This window comes from Pollicipes pollicipes, unplaced genomic scaffold, assembly GCF_011947565.3.
Source record: "Pollicipes pollicipes isolate AB1234 unplaced genomic scaffold, Ppol_2.1 Scaffold_2555;HRSCAF=2994_pilon_pilon_pilon, whole genome shotgun sequence".
Taxonomy (NCBI): domain Eukaryota; kingdom Metazoa; phylum Arthropoda; class Thecostraca; order Pollicipedomorpha; family Pollicipedidae; genus Pollicipes; species Pollicipes pollicipes.
The window spans coordinates 2017446-2033270 of record NW_023596136.1 but is presented as its reverse complement, the minus strand read 5'-3'; the positions used below and the strand labels follow the sequence as shown (position 1 = coordinate 2033270).

The following is a 15825-nucleotide window of genomic DNA, read 5'->3' as shown; positions in this document are numbered from 1 at the left end:
CAGCTGAGTCGCCGCCGTCTGCCAGCTGAGTCGCCGCCGTCTGTCAGCTGAGTCGCCACCGTCTGCCAAGCCGTCTGTCTGGCCCCTCGGCGCTTCACCCCTCGTCCGAGTCGTCACCCCGTCCGAGTCGTCTCCTCGACCCGAGTCGTCACCCCGTCCGAGTCGTCTCCTCGACCCGAGTCGTCACCCCGTGCGAGTCGTCTCCTTGACCCGAGTCGTCACCCCGTCCGAGTCGTCTCCTCGACCCGAGTCGTCACCCCGTCCGAGTCGTCTCCTCGACCCGAGTCGTCACCCCGTCCGAGTCGTCTCCCCGACCCGAGTCGTCACCCCGTCCGAGTCGTCTCCTCGACCCGAGTCGTCACCCCGTGCGAGTCGTCTCGTTGACCCGAGTCGTCCCAGCCGCAGAGTCGGCGCCCGTCGTCAAGTTCCATCGAGGCCGGCGCCCGCCGCAGCGTCTACAGGTGTTCAGTCGGTGGCAGTCGCCCCGCGGCGCACGCTTGCACGGGGGCGCGGTGACAACACGCGGCCAGAGTGAACCGTGCCGAGCGCCCTGCCCGCCGTCAGCTGGTGGTACGTGATAGTCACACAGCGTTATTGTACTGTGTCAGGCGCTATACTGTGCCTGGTGTCGCACTGTGTCAGATGTGACATTGAATCAGGTGTCATACTGTGCTAGGCGTGGTTCTGCGTCAGGTGTGACATTGTGTTAGGGACAATTCTGTTTTAGGTGTGATATTGTGTCAGGTATGGTGCTGTGCGAGGTGTGGTTCTGTGTCAGGTTTAAATTCCGTTAGGAGCAACTATGTGCCAGGTGTGATATTGTATAAGGTGTGGTAATATGTCATGCATGATACTATGTCATGCGTGATACTGTACCGGGTGTGATATTGTGCTGGGTGTGATACTGTATTAGGTGTGGTTCTGGGTCATGTGTGATACTGTGCCAGGTGTGTCACTGTGTCAGTTGTGATAACGTATTAGGGCCTAAAACACGCGCTCGGGTTGCCAATTGAATACCCTCCGCTAAGGCCGCCAGCCAATTTGACCCCCTGAGATCTCAAAACTGAGAGAACTAGAGATATCAAATTCACAGGGGTGTTGACCTGTGCGTAAGCTCACCATGTCAAAATTCGAGGTGAATAGGTCATGACCCTCGGGTCAAATGAAGTTTTAAAAATCAGACTACATATTGATATTCGAAGTGCCCCGAGACATTTTCATGCAACCATTGCGATTAAGATGCTGTTCTAAGATGCCCGTCAAGATACCGTTAAGGTCAATGACATTGTTTCACCTTTCGAAGGTCGTGGTGACCAACATCTCACCGAATTGCCTTGCTTTTTGCATTTGAATAAGCGTCAAGGATGACGCTAGACAGTAAATTCCCAAAGACAAAGTGCTACCCTGAGCCATTTTAGGTCAGTGACCTATTCTGGCCTTTAAGAAGTTTATGGAAGGTTTATAATGCGGCTCCTATTCTCAACAAGTTGTAATGACCCCCAGACACCATTCCATTCAGCGAGCTCCAGAGAAATTGAACAGGTTGGTTTTGACCTTGATTTACCTTCATACTTGACCCTGGAGCAATGGAATTTGTTGATTCAATTGTTATGTTGCCGAGAGGCTATCCCAGAAATGTGAAAACTATGTGAAAACTCTGTGTGTATGTAACTACCTCAGGCTTCCTCTAACATTCCGTTGTCGCGTCAGATTGAACGATTCCCTAGAAACTATCTTCGCTGAGCCCATTGTCTAACTTTGACCTACCGTAGGTCAGCGACCTTAGAAGATACACGTACATTTTGATCCCAACGGTTTGCTATTCAATTGCCTACAGCTGTGCAAAATTTGACGCGACCACGCCGCGCCGTCCGGAAAAATTCCGGAAAACCTCGGGAGGTGGGTCAAACTGACCTCGCTCGAGCGCATGTTGATACTCTGGCAGGTTTGATACTGTATTAGAGGGCATGATGTATCAGCCGTGATGCTGTGCGTGGTGAGGTACCGTAATAAGCGTGACGCTGTGCCAGACTGATGCTGTGTCAACTGTCACACTGCATCAGTCTGATACTTTGTTCGGTGTGATACCAATCAGGTTTGAGGCCGAGTCAAGTGTGATACTGTCTTAGGTATGATACTATGTTAGGTGTGGTGCCGTGTCAGGTGTGATAACGTATTAAGGCTTGATACGGTGTCAGGTTTGATACTGTGCTAGGCGTGATGTTGATTCTGCCGTGGTGCTGTGCAAGTCGTGATACCGTGTCAGGTGTGATGCTGTGTCAGATGTGATGCTGTGCCAGTTGATATACCGTTTTAAGCGTGACTTGTGTCAGGCTGATCCTATGCCAACTGTGACACTGCGTCCGGTGTGGCACTGTGCTATGCATGAGGCTGTGGCGCTCGTGATGCTGTGCGTGGTGTGATATTGTGTCAGGTGTGATATTATGCTAGTTGTGATAACTGTGTCAGATGTCTTGTTGTGCTTGGTGTGGTTCTGTACCAGGTGTGACGCTGTGTTAAGTGTGTCACTGTGTCAGGTGTGATACTGGGCTATGCGTGAGGCTGTGCCGGTTGTGATACTCTGTGTGGTGTCCTTCCTGTGTCAGGTGTTATGCCATGTTAGACATGACATTGTGTCAGGTGTGACGTTATGTTAGGCGTGGCACTGTGTCGGGCGCGATACTGTATTGGGCATGTCACTGCTCCAAGTGTGATACTATACTAGGCGTGATGGTCAATGCCAGGTATTATCCTATCCTTGGTGTGATCCTGTGTCAGGTGTGACTGTGTTAGATGTGATACTATGTCACATTTGATGATGTGTCAAATATGATAATACCTTGTACGAAGCCCTATGGTCCTCTGGCAGAGGGTTAGGCGAATTATTTCTTCATGCTGTGGGGACAGTGTGTCTTTTGGACGCGTATCTCTCGAAACTATTTTTGTGAAGAGCATAGACTCAAGCCATCGGTCCGCGGTGAGCAGCGGAGCGGTGCCACCTCTGTCTGCTGTTGGATCGGCCGTTTGCCCGAATCGCAGCTGAAGCCAGTGGTTGAATAACATATATGCCCATGATTAATAGACTCAGCCCGTGCCCGTGCACAATACCGCGTTGTCCCTGGAGCTTGAATTCATTGCGGATTCATCACTGCCTGACTAAATGAAACGATGCGTCCATCTTGTCGGGTGCATTGATATAATGGCACTGTTCTGTCTGATGCAATGCTATGATGTGACTGTCTTGTTTGACACATTGATAGGATGTGACTGTCTTGTTTAACGCATTAATATGATGTGACTGTCTTGCCTGACGAATTGATATGATGTGACTGTACTGTCGGGCGCATTTATGTGATGTGGCTGTCTTGTCGGACGCATCGATATTGTGTGACTGTGTTGTCTGACGTATTACTATGATGTTGCTGTCTTGTGGGACGCATTGATACCATGTGGCTGTCCTAACGGACGCATCGATGTGTAAATGACCGTCTGCCTGACTGAGCCAGCGCCTTTATCTGTCTGGCTCTGGGAGACGTCACGGCCGTCAGAATTATCTCCTCCGTTCCAGACTTCTCCTCCGTCAGAATCGTTTTCTCCGCTCCAGTCGTCATCCTCGTCAAGTCGGCATCTTCCCAGCGATTGCCCTCAATTTGGTCACACTCTTCTCCCCCCTGAAAGGGTCAGGGGCATGGGGATGGCCACCAACACCGATATGCCCCCAGCATGTTTCACCTTTTTCGTCCCGCCCAACGACGGCAGCGATGAGGACAATCAGCAGCTACTAAGCCGCGTGAAGAGGACAGGCAAATTTGACAGGAGCGGCACGCTGTTCGTCACGAACGAAACCAACGACATGTTCCGCAGAGGAGGTGAGGACCAGGACACTTGCAGCCAGGTTTTTTAGAAGGGGAGGGGAGAGGGAGCTCATTTAGAACGCATCACGCTGATTTCACGCCGATCCCGCTGATCACGCGGGTCTCAGGGAGGGCCGCCATTCCTGTTGGCTCCGCCAGTGGTGGGAACTGCTGTGTCATACACATGGCACAAAAGCGAGGGGAATGCTACCCTGTGGTGGTCTGATTCATCCGGGCCATCACCTGTGCGCCCAGGTGCACCGATGCGGTTAGCTTTGTTCGCGCCTGCCGTCACGCTGTGTGTAGTCTCTCCTGGTTCGTTTGAACGGCGGCCTTCCGCGTCCACGGTGTACCATGTCTAACGCTGCCGGGAAGGGGGCTCACGCCAGCGCTTCAGCTCATGAGTAGAAACATGGGTAGACGACAGCATGTGTGCACGTGTTCCAGGACAGTTTCCCGTGTTCCATCTGGAAGAAAGTCAGTCGGCGCTGCGCCAAATCCTTGGCACGCGGCCAGACCAGACGCCATTTTTGGCGAAGAATTTCATTACTCCGTCGACTCTAACACGGCAGGGTAAGCGGCAGCGCGGCTTATTAGTCAAGTCGTGACCGAAATAAGAGCAAAAACTGACACGTGAACTGTACTTTCGTACAGTTCGGCTGCTAAGAAGTTGCCCTTAGTCCTCGCCATGCCGAAAATAATTAACGCGCAACGATTGCAATGCTCCTCTCGACGATGTCATTACGAATCTCCCGCTTCAGGGACTGTTTTCCGCTTCTCCTGTTCAGGGAATATTTTGTCGTAAATTTGGCCAGGTGCCACCAGTCGCCAGCAAATTATTTGGCGGGATCAAAAGCTACGATCAACGGGCCCGGTAAAAAGGAGAAATGAAGCCGTACTGACAGAAAAAAACAAAGTCGCATGCTGAAAAAGCCAGAAAAACCTCTTGTCCAAAAAAACGACAACAAATAATGAGAACGGAGAGCTGGGCGTGCCCTGCTTTGCACAATATCCTAAAGAAGGAACTAAACTGAGGCCGTATTCCGGTGACTTAAATGTTCATATCAGGTGACGGATTGCTGAGAAAAGTGTTTGCCAATTCATTCCGTTAAAACTGAAAACCGACCACGGATTCCTGAGCCAGGTGACGCACCCAAACAAATTCACTTTCCCGTGGGCGGCAAGGTGAGCAGGCATAGCCGTAAAACTTGGAGCCAGGAGCGTCCCATAATAGCACCGCAGCCCCAAGCTCAATGTGTTGTGCGCTATACTCTGCGATCGAGTGGTCGGCCGTACATCTTTAAAAGCAGCACTGCTTTGAGAGACGTGCGTGGACATTCGCCGAACTTTCGGGCTTCGAGGTTTCGTTGGAGAAATTTGTAGTAACAAGGCGGAGCGATGTCGGATTTTTCAAAAGGAGCGTATAATTCCAAGGATTCAAGGTTTTCTGTAAAGTGGGCCGGAAGAGAAGACCGACAGTGTGGCTGCCGAAGCCGCCTGATCAGACGGTACTTGTTTTTCCTGTGATGTTAAGTGAAAGGCCTGGTCCACAGGCAAAAGTACAGGATATGGAGGACCTCCTACAGCACATTATCATGGTCTGTGCACCTGCAAAGGAGTAGATGCCGGCGATAGCTTGGCCGACGACTTCGCGTGTGCCGGTCACCCGGGTGGCGCACGTTGAAATACACAGCACGTAGTGTACCTTCCGTATGCTTCTTACGTTTTAATAAAAACTGGATAGATCTACCTGCGTTAGCTCTGACGTCGTAGCTGCTCTTCGCGGCACGATTTCTACCGGACGCCCTATATTGTGCCCCTTGCGGCTGCCTTGTTTTGTTTCGCCCTCCCCCCCCCCCCCCCCCTTCTGACCCGTACCATAGTGGTGGCGCTGCACCGCGGAGTTCATGTGGAGACCGGATTCCACCGGCTCATTCTCCGTACCCGGGGCGGGGCAGAGGCTGGGTGGCGTGCCAGCGACACGCCTCCGTGCCATCGATCGGCGCGAAACGTCCCGCCGCGCCCCGTGCAGCTCTCACGGATGCATTAATAAAGGAACAAATGCATTAGTCTGGGGTCAGGTCCCTTTATCCACGTTGTCGACTCTTTCATCATATTGACGGTGCAATATTTTGCCCCGACGTAGATTGTTGTAGCCATTGCTTAAATGACATTGATCGTGCCATAATTTTTTAAAATAATTTCATTCGAACAGTATGGACGGCTTATGCAGCCGCCTTGCATTTCGTAAATATGCACATGCACACACACACGCACACACACACACACACCACACACACCACACACACCACACACACACACACACACTACACACACACACACACACACACACACACACACACACACACACACACACACACACAGATATATAATATATATATATATATATATATATATATATATATATATATATATACTGTTTATGTCCATGTCAGTCATTTAACTGGACTCCATTGGCCTACGCTGCTCCTCAGGTAGCATTTGACGCGAACGAATGAGCCTTACAAGAGTTTGTTCGGGAACGGTTTACCAACTAATCCCTCGGTACGCTATCGCATGTTCGCGGGCTACATGAGTCGTTTGACATCACGCCGTGCCAACGTCGTGTTCGCTCTGCGATCATTTGTAATAACACCGTATGTCGGTGCCGTCCTCCAGTGATAATGATGTCACGCCTTTAGATATAACACCTGATACATTTGGTGTACTTTACAGATGGGCAGGTCAAAGTAAAACAATGGAGTCATTTATGTTTTACTGACGTTTGTTCGTGTTGTTATTGGCGATAATGATGTGTTCATTTTTCAAGATCTATACAAGTCGCAGCATTTTGGTAGGTCATGCCATCTCGCGGACAGATATAGGTGTTTAAAGTGCTGCACCATCCATACTTGCTTTTATTATTATTGCTACCATTAATTTACCGTTCATGTTTCATGCTTGCTTTCGGGCTGTGTCTTTAAAATGCAATGCAATAGATTGTAGTGTAATGCAGTGTAACGGATTGCATTGCAATCCAATGTAACGTAATTGATATAAGGAAGAAAGGCACTTAGATCCTAGTTTATCGGCATTATAAGTCAAAAATTCTTATGTTGGTTTAACGACCTGCAATATACCAGAAGACACTGGTCAAGCGACGTTTTGTAATGCTGAATAATAATCATGTTGACAGTAATCTCAATATCTGGAGCTGTGCTCATCCTCAAGAAGCCATTGAACTAAACAGCCGATATAGAGTTACCCTTTGCTCGTATGCTCGCTTATCTGTATATTAGTTATTTCCCGATTGTTAATTAATTGAAATCGCTTTAAGAATGAGCACAGCTCAAAATATTGAGTACCGTCAATACAATCGCTATTTCACATTAAAGCGTCATTTAACCAGTACCTCCTTGCAAACTAAAGGTCTTTAACTCACCGAAAGAGCTTCAACTCATAGTGACAATACAATGTAATGGCTTCAATGTAATGTAATGGGTTGCGTTGAAATGCAACACAACATTCTTTTTGCATAGGTGATAATGCACAACAGTGAGGAAAGCCTTGCCTACCCATTTATGGACGGCCGACCTCAACATGGGGTCAGCCCATGACCAGCTGCTGGCAGGACGGCGCGCCCACTGCTTCAGGTGGCGCTCATGGACGGGCGCCGCTTCAGGTCTGTACCGGCAGGTGCACCGGTTCGAGTTCGAGGAGGCGGACCCGAACGTCGCCGACACGGCCTGCATCCTGATGGCGTTCAAGTCGATGCAGACGGAGCCGGACCGGGAGCTGGTGCAGCACTGGAAGTCGTGGACCGGTGAGAGGGCGGCTGGCGCGCGGCAGCGGGGCTGCGTGCTCTGAGCCAGCTGGGCTGCCATGTCGGCTGGCGCGGGGCAGCGGGGCTGCGTGCTCTGAGCCAGCTGGGCTGCCATGTCGGCTGGCGCGGGGCAGCGGGGCTGCGTGCTCTGAGCCAGCTGGGCTGCCATGTCGGCTGCTCGGGGCAGCGGGGCTGCGTGCTCTGAGCCAGCTGGGCTGCCATGTCGGCTGGCGCGGGGCAGCGGGGCTGCGTGCTCTGAGCCAGCTGGGCTGCCATGTCGGCTGCTCGGGGCAGCACGGAATGGGGCAGGCAGGGCTGCCCTAGAATCGTTTTTGACCTAGGGTGGGAGTGAAAAATTTCACCGCAAAAAGATTGTACAGGAGTGAAAATTCAATTCACAGAAGTTTGAACTTATGAGTCAGTGAGAGACACTCCAGCAAACAAAGACATACATTTCAAATTCGCATGGATATAATAACATAGACATGACAAAAGTGTTATTGTATTTTAAGATAATAGGTCATGACAATGAAACAATACCATAAAGAATAGTAATTTCAGAAAAGTGTGATGAAGATAAAAAACTATGTAACACCAATGATTTGACGCTGCACTTTTCACTCCCCTTCCACAGGATTTTGTATCATAGAACAAAGCAAAGGAATTCAACAACAAAGACAACAAATCAGCAACTATAAAGCATTCAAACAAAAACAGCCTTAGGCTCCTGGACACCAATACATCAACAAATCAAACGCAACATACATACTGCTGGCTTCTGTTAAGATGGGGTCGGGAAATACAAATATTATGTCGCTGCTCCTTGCAAAATGCCAATGCTTACTTCCATTAAAGTTAAGTTATTAAGCCTAACCACAAGAAGCCTTACATCATTTCATCCTGTTTAACTTACTTGTATCGCAGTAGCATTTGTGAATCACTGATACTTGCAAAATTCCTAGTGCCACTTAGTATGCAATTACCAACCTAACCTACTTTAGAGTAGCCCGTGTGTTAAACATCATCTCAGGTCAGCTCACCTTTTTCTTGACAGCAGCAGTTGTGACAAAACATGACAAAGCTTATTTTTGACCGGTTTACTCAACTTGTGTTTTGGCTCAATTCATTTGTGTCAGCTTGCTGACACCAGACAAGGTTGACTACACACCAATCAAAACCTCTCAAATCACCTTGAACAACTTATTCCGATTGTCATGGTTGGCCTCTGTCAAGGGCAATAGTGGGTATGCTCAATAAAACAACCTCTCTTCTCCAAACATAACGGAACTTACAGATGGCCACACAACTAGTTTTGCTGCTTGCCTTTTCAGCTGCAACGAAGGCATCCATTTAGGTTTAGTTATTCATGTGTAGCGACTAAGTATCGAGATGTTGGCTTCACATTTTAAGTGGTAGGTCTGACTTTTGCTAAGAACAGATATCTACTTCATAATGCAATTGCTATGCAGCTTAGAGTATTCCTGTGTTAAACAGCTAGTGCATGTCTACAGTACAGTCATTTGTCAGTCAGCAAACCATGGCAACCACGGGCAACATCTTGTTAAAGCAGACATGAGGGACAACTTCTACAATTTACGGCAAATAATCATGAGTATAGAACAGCATAGTCTAATCATATGTCTTGTGGCATCACAATGTGTCTTATGAAAAAGGCTCAATGGGTTAAAACAGAAAATGTCTAAAACCAGTTACAAATCATGTGTTGAAAGTAGGTAAGGTTAGCAATTAGTTGCTCGGCAGGAGAAACTTAATGGCTCTTTAGGGGTAAGTTTCTTTCTGCTCCTCCCCCCCCCCCCTCTCCCCTACAAAGTCAGCATCTTTCGCATGGTTTGCCGACAGATAGGGTAATTCAGCCCAACCACAACATATGAATAGCAGCCATGCCAGCAATATACAAGATTAAAATGCGAAATAAGTAGGAGGGGTCTGCATAAGAAAACAGCCCGAAGGGTAGAATTTCGCTTCCAAACACTTCTGTATTAGCTGCGCCAGGTCTCTCCCAAAGCCATGTACGGCAGGATAAGGTAACGTTGCGAGGTAGTGAAACTGGTATGGCTTAGATTTATCGCTATTAACCTCCGCCATGAACCAAAAAAGGCTGTCTAGGGGTTTGACAGGGCAAAATGACGATCGAAATACGTTTCGCGCTTCTGTTTGTCCCCTTCATTCCCTATGAACTGTCCACTCTTGGCCGCATATCAAACATGTTTGGGTGGCTGATAAACGAATCTAATTTATATAAAAATACGTGCTAGTTCGCAGTTGACATAGTTTGCAGAGAAATTGATCAAAGTAGTAAGCCATATAAAGTGTCTTTAAACATAATCCGAAAATGAAGAAAAGATGAAGTTGCGTCACATTCGTAGGAAGCTAAGAAAAAACGTAATTGGATAAACGTAAATGATCATAATTTTTGGACAAATTTTGTAATAAAGTCATTCGGCTTTCAGTCTGTGAGCATGTGAGCCTAAATGACTATATTTAGCTTTTAGACTTCATTTAGAAGGCATTTCGTGAATTTTCCACTCTTAAATTTGGGAGTGGTTCAGTTAAGTGGTCAAGTTTCTTTGGGCTAAAAAATACGTGGAGTAAGATTGTCTACCAGGCTTTACTGGTGTTTGTCCCAGGCTTTGCTCTGCTGGCGGGGTATTTGCTAAGTGCAGCTAAAAAAATATTGGGGATACGTGAAAACCCTGCATTTGGCACACACATGTAAATTGTGATGTATGTTGTAAACAAAGCAAACTTGATGCATGCAAGCGGCTGGAGTCGCTGAGGCTTTCGGGCTTGGAGGTATCTGGTGCCCTCGCCCCGTGAGTACATAGGCATGATTCAGGTGTAGGAAAGGCAGGATATAGCCATAGGTGTCCAGGTCCTCTCGGGCCTTGTTTATACTGAATGGTTTTAAGTGAGCTTGGTTTTGAATGACATCTTATAACCTCTGAAAGGGAAATATGGGTTAGGTATGTGTGGTTAGATATCAGGTAAGAGGGATAAGTGCACATATAATATGAGGTAGAGGAGTAAAAATTCAACTAAAACACCGGGAAAAAGTGAAAAACTCCTCCTCATGGGGTGCTGCTTTACACCCAAAGTTGACAATTTTAGGACACTGGCCCTTTGTCCCATTGGATCACGTACCAGTGGATGAGTGCTGCTCTTCTTCCCCTCAGTGTTTCACAAAACAGCCGTCTTGTGGTTTGGGATCTCGGCATTGCCGTTTTACGTTTGAGTTCTCGGTATGTCCTTATTATCAACGAGCCGGAAGTGGCTTGCAGAATTTTCGCGCAACGTGAGGAGACCGTCTTTGAGTAAGCGACGCAACCCGACCCGATCCCAGGAAATGCCTTTCACGGGCTCTCATCGTTCGTCACATCGGTATGGAATGTCACAGATCCATGTCACGTCCTGACTACCGCATGGGAACATTTATTTTAGGGAGTATGCCACCTTTTTGTACTTTTCACTGATTGTTAGATCAGACGCTTACGACTTGATCGGTGATGCCAATTTTCTCCACTTCCCTCAGAGTAGCTAAGAGTCTCAATTTGAAGTAGAAGCTCCGGCGGAGGGGGAGGGGGAGGAGGGAGCTCGTCGAACTCCCTGCTCCCCGCCATGAAAACAATAATTTTCACTTGCCTTGCTCTTTCCAACGTGTGTACTCTGTTGTGCTTGCATTCCCTGATTCGTCAAAATGTTTTTTGTTGTTGTAATAAATGGTACGGAAGCTTGAAATATTATCTAAGGAAACAGGTGTACACACGCGACCCTATTAACACACCAATTCAACGAAACCTCACACTATGGCTTTGACTTCTCCCTAGTGGCGTTAATCACAGAGGCTCTTTTAGAAACTCATTTTGGCTTTGGGAACAGTGTATCACAAGGTCTGAGGTGAAGTTCTGGTTTAAACCCCATCCAAGGCGCTTCTTATAAACAGACTTTTGTCGCCAGCTGTACCAATCACAAACTTTCACTTGTACTGACGCCATTTATACGAGTTTAGGTGCCGATTTTAGTTTAGATACCACTTTGAAGCCCGCATGCCCACAGAGTGCGGGTTAAAACAGCTCATACGCGTTAACTCTAGTCCGCTGGTAACTGCTGATAACGGCCTTTGTTGATTCTGCCGTCGTCATGACGATGGCAGTCGTGACAATTGCAGTATTGTTGCGGACTAGCGCTACTAGGTGGGGCTACCAAGAAAGGAAAGAGTGTAATGCGGGGCAAAAACGTTGGCAGCGTAACTCGGACTTCGCAATAATTAAAGTAAATCTCATTACATATTGACGATTCTGCGTTAGCACTAGTTGGTGCTATTATCAACCGCAGCTGGTCTTGGGGACTCAGCAAAGTATGGTTTTGAAATATGCCCCAAAGATGGGACACTTATTTTAGAATTCATGTCATAAAAATAACGTTGCCTCATTTGAAACTGACGATACCTTCTTCTTGCAGCACGGAGTGACGTAGGTCCCTGATGGCCGTTAAGTTTAACAGTTCCTGGCAGATGCGTATCGGTGCAACAACACGCACCGCCAGGACAATTCATAGGCCGCCTTCCGCGGGCAGGCACTCGTTCGACACTACTTGAGAAGTCATCGAAAATAATCGCTCGTGCCTGGAAAATCACGGAGAAATTTGAGAGCGTGGTCAACAAGTCAAACATTTTTTTTTTCGTCAGATATAACTGTGACTATTGGGTACGGCGCAGCTATGCATGGGGCATGCAAAACGAAGCGAATGGTTTTTCCTCCAAATCTATGTGTAGAATTATCGGGTGAAAACTAATGGCTAATGGTTTGCCTCTTCAGTGAAATTGTTGTCGCATAAAGTTGCATTTTTACGCCGATATTGTGAGCGGTATGATGGATTCCATGTCTTTTGTTATGCAGCTCAGCTCACCAGACACCTCGCGATGCCTAATGGTTGATGTGTGGACAATTGAAAAGCCCGTTTAGCTTTATAACGACATCGCTCTATCATTCATGCCGGCGGGACGGCACAGGCGCCGAGGTTGGTTGGGGGAATCAGTGACAGACCAGGGTCTCCACGTGGTCATACACCTCCTTGCATGGCCACAGCAGCCTGTGCAGCGCTCCACGTGATTCCATCCCGCCTGCACATACACGCACAGCAGCATCAGACGGGTTTTCACAGCGCTGCGTGGGAGGGAGCTCGAGTGGCGCATGTGCAGGCCGTGAAGTTCCGCTGGCTTCACGCGTGGGTGAACTGACACAAACGGCAAGGACCACACTGAACCAGGAGGGCAGCCCAAAAGGGCAACAGCACTAACGCGCCAGGCTTAGCGCGGGGACTCTGAGCGATCCTGACCAAGCCTTTGACCGCGTCTATTTACGTGATAGACGAGCCGTGAGGGTGGCCGTGTCACCGTGTCTGCGCGGATCGCTGGATCATATTACTCACAAACTAACGGCAGACTGGACGCCCAGCAGACAGACTAACGGCAGAGTGGACGCTCAGCAGACAGACCAACGGCAGACTGCACGCTCAGCAGACAGAGTCGGACGCCTGGTCAGCGCCGTTCCCTCCGCACCAGCAGGCCGCGAGGCTGTACGCCCTTGCCTCCAGGAGCGCGCGGTCTGATGGTGGACTTCGGGTCGGACGTGGCAGCACAGAGCGCCAGCTTCTACGTCCGCGAGGGCCCGGCCGACCTCGATGTGTTCATGTACATCGTGATCATCAATGTGTTCACCACAGGCGACTCCTGGTGCATGATCCGACATCTGGTGAGAGAACCATCCCGAGCTAGAGCTGCATGACACTCGGCAACAGTGTTGACCTCAGCGGGTGCTGTTTCTCGAGTTCGAATCACGTGACGCCGATTATCAGAAGATCAGATAATGTGGGAGATGCCACGAAACTCTCAGCTGTATTTCATCAATGGACGTTGTGAGGTGGTGGCCATATTTTTTTGGAATTCATTCCAATTCATGACTAAAGACATCTTCGCTGTCTTCATCTACTAACGCATGACTTAACACGACGGCTTGATGAGGTAGTATTCATTGAAAAACACCGGACAGGCCCCGGTGATAGCAAGTTATTTTGATCTACGGGACCGTCATAGCGATAGTAATGAGTGCCAACAGCTGACACCGGACGGGAAGGATGCTAGCAAACGAGTGTCAAATTTAGAACATATTTTAAAGTCAGCCGGTGCAACGAAATCAGTAGACTAACAGTCCTCACAACTGCAAAGATAAACGTGACATAGTCCAGTAGCCTGGAATTAGTATATTACATGTACGGGTCATAAATGGCACGCATTTTGGGTATCTTTGCAACAACCCGTCAAAGTAAAATCAATGGGCGCACGTCAGCGCGCACTCGCCCACTGCCACAACTTTCACCCTCGCTCACCGTCACACTCACACCCGCGCCCACTGCCACACTCACATCCGCACTCACTGCCACACCCACACCCGCGCTCACTGCCACACTCACACCCGCGCTCACTGCCACACTTACAGCCGCGCCCATTGCCACACTCACACCCACATTCACTGCCACACTCACATCCACGCACACAATATACGGATAAGAGTGTGAGCACAGGAGCGAGGACGAGCACTTGAGCTCAGCCTCAGAACGCTGTGACGTGTGATGGCTCAGTCACCTCGGTCGTCTGTCGCGAGCACCAGACTGTCTTCGGCGGGCCGGTGCACCTCGCCGCCATGCTCAAGCGACGCGACGCAGCCCGCGTCGTGGGGAGTGAGGGCCGAATAGCGCCTCATCACGCCTCACTTCCAGTGACGTGCTTCAGGTGCAACGGTTCCGCGTGGAGCGACAGTTTGGCTACATCAGCGTCTACAAGGGCACGAGCCAACCCTCTGCGACGGGCAGACGATGAGGAGGGCCAGCTGCCGGACACCAGATGGAACGCACCTCCATCCGTGTTGCGAGCCGTCCAGCACTGATTCTCTTTGAGACTCGTCTGCGATTCCACAGCACATCCACGTTCACATTCATAGAATAATCAAGGCAACAAGCTTGAGGTGTTGGTATCCTCATGCACAAGAACACAGAGGAGCAGATTTGGAAAAAAACAACTTTTCTTTAGCCAGCGGGCCTTCATTTGGCATTGTCCACTCTAGACATTGCTAGAGGGCGACGCATGTCTGCATAATTTAGATGTCTCCATAAAGCAGTAACTCCATTTGCTGTGCCTAAATAGTGATGAGAGCGGTAACAGTCTCTGGTCCGCACGGTGCTACACCGCGCACCGGAGGTCTCGCTTGCCTGGCTTAGACTTAGCACAAAATGATGCCTTAAAGCACCTGTCTGTCTGAGGGCAACGTGTCTTATAAATAAGCTGTTGGCCTCTTTGTCCCAATTGCCTGTAACCCACAATAAATGCATATGACGGAGTCCCTAACAATGTGACAAGTTTCTTGCGAATTTCATGTAGACTGCGTTATTAAAAAGACTGCTGTTCTGCAACTGCAGTAGATTGCACTCTTGCGCGGAGTAGAACGTAAGCCATGGGTGAATTATTTGCAACGGACAGGACATCAGTGGAGCCCGCCTGCTTTTGTTTTAATCACGTGCGCCTTGTCTTGGAGGGGTGGTTTATAAAGTGAGCATGAACAGTATCACTCAACGGGATCTGCCTTGTATTGCAATCATTGAGACAGCAAATGTAATGGTCTTCTATTACATAGTATAACTATCTAAATATTTGACAATATCAGGTGACAATCATGCTGAATTTGGGTGAGTTTGGGGAAAACCCTGCCAACTCAGACCAATGCACCAGGAGCTGTTCTGGCTTCATGTAGATCCTGAGTGACAGCGTAGGTAAATTTCTGGAGCACACTCGTAGTGCAGGTCTAGTTCTCGAAGGAGGCGGCTTGTCATCACAGGCGATTTCTCCCAGTGGCGCTGTCACGTAACCAGCGCAAGCTCAAAACGACCCCTGCCATTCTGAGCAAGCCACACCACACCACCTGATATCCGAGCGTCTACATTCATCGGCTCATAAAGACCATATAGCTCACCAGTCCTATTTGCCGACGGTGCAGACGATCCATAGTGCCGGCAACAAGTGCGATTGTTATTACACAGGTCAATACGGCGTAAACTGCACCCAATGAACGTCCGACG

The 15825-nt window shown here is 48.9% G+C and overlaps 1 protein-coding gene across 1 annotated transcript; it reads left to right on the top strand.

Annotated features, from left to right (window-relative positions):
• Positions 1-480: 480 nt before the first annotated feature.
• LOC119106765 (uncharacterized) lies at positions 481-15260 on the top strand. The gene is made up of 6 exons (XM_037230168.1): positions 481-570; positions 3569-3869; positions 4302-4427; positions 7537-7677; positions 13291-13448; positions 14486-15260. The coding sequence occupies exons 2-6, from the start codon at positions 3689-3691 to the stop codon at positions 14570-14572; spliced, it is 693 nt and encodes a 230-aa protein (XP_037086063.1). The 5' UTR covers positions 481-570; positions 3569-3688; the 3' UTR covers positions 14573-15260.
• Positions 15261-15825: the final 565 nt, after the last annotated feature.

Coding starts and splice junctions, on each gene's coding strand:
- LOC119106765 (XM_037230168.1), top strand. CDS start 3,689: ATGGGGATGGCCACCAACACCGATATGCCCCCAGCATGTTTCACCTTT. Junction 4,428..7,536: donor GTCGACTCTAACACGGCAGG/GTAAGCGGCAGC, acceptor GCGCCGCTTCAG/GTCTGTACCGGCAGGTGCAC. Junction 7,678..13,290: donor GCACTGGAAGTCGTGGACCG/GTGAGAGGGCGG, acceptor CCTTGCCTCCAG/GAGCGCGCGGTCTGATGGTG.